This window comes from Octodon degus, unplaced genomic scaffold (assembly GCF_000260255.1).
Source record: "Octodon degus isolate 3935 unplaced genomic scaffold, OctDeg1.0 scaffold00162, whole genome shotgun sequence".
In the NCBI taxonomy this organism is placed as follows: domain Eukaryota; kingdom Metazoa; phylum Chordata; class Mammalia; order Rodentia; family Octodontidae; genus Octodon; species Octodon degus.
Genome location: NW_004524738.1, coordinates 3,486,417 through 3,489,699, shown reverse-complemented (window position 1 = coordinate 3,489,699; position 3,283 = coordinate 3,486,417). Strand labels below are relative to the sequence as shown.

At 39.7% G+C, this 3,283-nt stretch overlaps 1 protein-coding gene across 1 annotated transcript in view; it reads left to right on the top strand.

Moving 5' to 3' along the window:
• Positions 1-3,283, top strand: part of Dnah6 (dynein axonemal heavy chain 6) — a 296,200-nt gene that overhangs the window by 153,309 nt on the left and 139,608 nt on the right. The window contains exons 28-30 of the mRNA XM_023702951.1: positions 638-763; positions 849-1,004; positions 1,654-1,815. Of these exons, the coding sequence (XP_023558719.1) occupies positions 638-763; positions 849-1,004; positions 1,654-1,815 (444 nt within the window). The remainder of the gene's footprint in view (positions 1-637; positions 764-848; positions 1,005-1,653; positions 1,816-3,283) is intronic.

Genomic DNA, 3,283 nt, shown 5'->3' with positions numbered 1-3,283 from the left:
TCCTCCTCCTCCTCCTCCTCCTCCTCTTCCTCTTCCCTCTTCTTCCTCCTCCTCCAATTCCTCCTCTTCCTTCTCTTCCTCCTCCTTCTCCCAGGATTGAACTCAAGATTGTGTTTGCCAGGCTTATGCCACTGAGCTATCTCCCTGGCCCTGCTCTTTTCTCCTAAATATACGGCATCATTCTTGCTACTTTCAAAAGCAGTTCTAACAGTCCTTTTTCACGAGTGTCTTTACCAAATGTAATAAACAATGTGGTGAATGCTTCTGCTCAGTGCCATCCAACAGAAAGGGAGGCTCGTACTGTTTACCAGATGTGAAGCCATGTGGCTGCTGGCTCTTCCCCAAAGCCAAAAGGACTGTGAAAGGTAAACACCTTGAATAGATTTAGGGCAGTGAGGTGGCCACAACACACTAAAAGCATTTGTAAAAAAAAGACTTCCAGAACTCCTTCAGACAGTGACAAGAGTGATTGGATAAGTGTGCTCAAAGTGACAGGGAGTATTTTGAGGGGAATTAGTGGCATGGTGTCTCTTACAGTAATGACTTTTAAAATTTAAACATTTACTGTATTTTCCATCATAACCCCATATACAAGCTGTTGTCAGAAAATTGACTATAGTATCTTTTTTCTTTGTAGAGATTAAATGCCCTGGCCGCACTGGTTAGAGGAAACCTTCCTAAATTACACAGAAACATCATAACTGCATTGATTACTATTGATGTGCATGCAAGAGATATAGTCACTGAACTTGTGCAAGACAAGGTACAGGTTTCATTTAAGTAAATCGTGTGTTTCTTTCTAGCATCAGTGTGCATAATGCTTGTCATCATTTATGTCACTTATGCAGGTGGACACAGTTGACTCCTTTGAGTGGCAGCGACAACTGCGCTATTATTGGCTTGTGGACCTGGATAACTGTGTGGCTAGAATGGCACTCTCTCAGTACACATATGGTTATGAATATTTGGGAGCATGCCCAAGATTGGTTATTACTCCTCTCACGGTAAGTGACTGATCACTTAGGTTAGTACCATGAGAAATTTCATCTAACACTAACTTTTTGAAGGATTTCCTAGAACAAAGATTACCTTAGTTATGCGTGTGGGTCTTTGAGGATATATCAACTACTGTAAAACCTTCCTTAGAAAAACAGTGAGTTTTCTCCTATAAAAAGAAAGGGACTTATGAATCTGTCACCTAAGTCACTGTTATGGCTTGTGCTTAGGCATCCCCCCAAAATTTCATGTGGTCACAGGTGGGGCTTCTTCAGAGGTGGCTGGATTTAGAGTATGTGACATTGGAACTGATTCATGGTGCAATGCCAGGTTCAAGGGCATTGAATTAAGGGTGTGAATGCTGCCCACCCCAAGTACCCTGGATAAGATAAAAGAGCAGAAAGACCCTGTTAGAGTCCCTTGTTTTCTCTTGCTGTCTTCTGCTCGCCATGAACTCGTTCTCCTCAGCAGTCCCCCTCTGCCATGCCACACTGCCTTGGAACCAAAGAATTAGGGACTGAAACCTCTACAAACTGTGAGCTAAGTAAACCTTTTCCCTTTTAAATTTGGACCTCAGGTATTTTATCTCAGCAGTCAGAGAAAATTAACTAAGACAGTCACCTTTCTTTAATTGTGATAATTTATGGATTTCTTCAGGACCGCTGCTATCTTTGCCTCATGGGAGCTTTGCAGCTCGACCTGGGAGGTGCACCAGCTGGGCCTGCTGGCACCGGGAAGACAGAGACCACCAAAGACCTGGCAAAAGCTCTTGCCATCCAGTGCGTGGTCTTTAACTGTTCTGATGGTCTGGACTACAAGGTAAATTCCTTCGTCTGAACGGTAACGTTAAGTGTTTTGTGTGGCTTTATCCGCAACCTGACACAGCAAAAGAAGACAAGAAGAGCTGCTGACCAACAAGGGAAAGGAAGAGGGACACAGAATGCTTAAAATGAAATAAATAGAGCTGGGGGAACAAGTCAACACATAGTGGAGGGTGTGGTCCAGCTAAGAGCCAAGGCCAGGAAGGATTTGTCAGTTGGTGGAAAAACGTAAAAATCTCTGCATGTCAGCAAATAGAGGACTAACATGACATTCTAGATATAATAGCAGAGAAATGTAGAAACAAAAAGTGAGCTTATAAAAGAAAAAATGAGCAATGCAGAGATTTGTGTGCCAAGAAGAAAATACGTAGGATTATAGAAAGATTTTTTTTTTTCAGAACCGGGGATTGAACTCAAGACCCAGGAATTTTTTCTGTATGGGGGTTCTCAAGGTTTTTGGGCATGGAACCCCTTTACATTCTGAACAATTATTGAAATAAGTTTTATCTGTTGATATTGATCCATTGAAGATTTTTCTGCTTGTATCTGTTATATTTGTTTTAAAACAATAATAATCCCAAACCAGAAAATTTAGTAACATTAATTTTATACTTTTAAAAATCTCTGATATTCGGTACGTAGAATATAGGTAGATTCTCATATTTTTCCTATATTCAGTCTGTTGCAGTATTTTATTTTAATTGAAGTATTTGAAGAAAAATCTAGATGATTTTCTCACATGGGTATAAACTCTGATTTTTTGTTTGTTTGTTTTGGGGGGTGTGATTTGTTTGTTTGTTTAGGGAAGGGCCTACAGGGTGTACAGGGTCTCACCACTAAATCGGACTCATAGTGATCCACCTGTTTACAGCCTCCCAAGAGCTGGGATTACAGGTGTGTACCACCAAGCCCAATCTCAATTGCCATCTCAGCAAGCTCCAGGGGCAGGGGCAGCACAGCAGGCCCAGGGATGGAACTCCTGGCCCCTGTGCCTGCTTATACTTGCTTTAATCCACTGAGCCATTTGTCCAGCCCTCTGGTTCTTTTTTTAAATACAAAATTGTAAAAAAAAAAAAAAAAAAAAAGTCATTAGAAATGAGGAAAAATTTCTATGCTAATTTCCTTAAATAGTCATGTGGATTCAACATTGGTTGCTGTACTATATGATGTTATCTTCAAATTAATTGTTTAGGTTACCAGATAAAAACCTGAAAAATTGGTTAAAAATCAAAACAACACTAACAAAAAAGTTATACAAAATTAAAAAGCAAAAAAAATTATAAGAATAAAAAGAAAAAAAATTAAGCATTAACTGATCCTTTCAAAAGACCAGCAAAAATTGGCGGTATAATTATTCAAACTATCCTGCATGTGAGCTCTGAAAAATAAATATTTTTAGTAACTCTTTCCAGTAATTGAATAAAAAGGTAGGTAACCAAGTCCGCATCTTGTACAGCAATTAACCA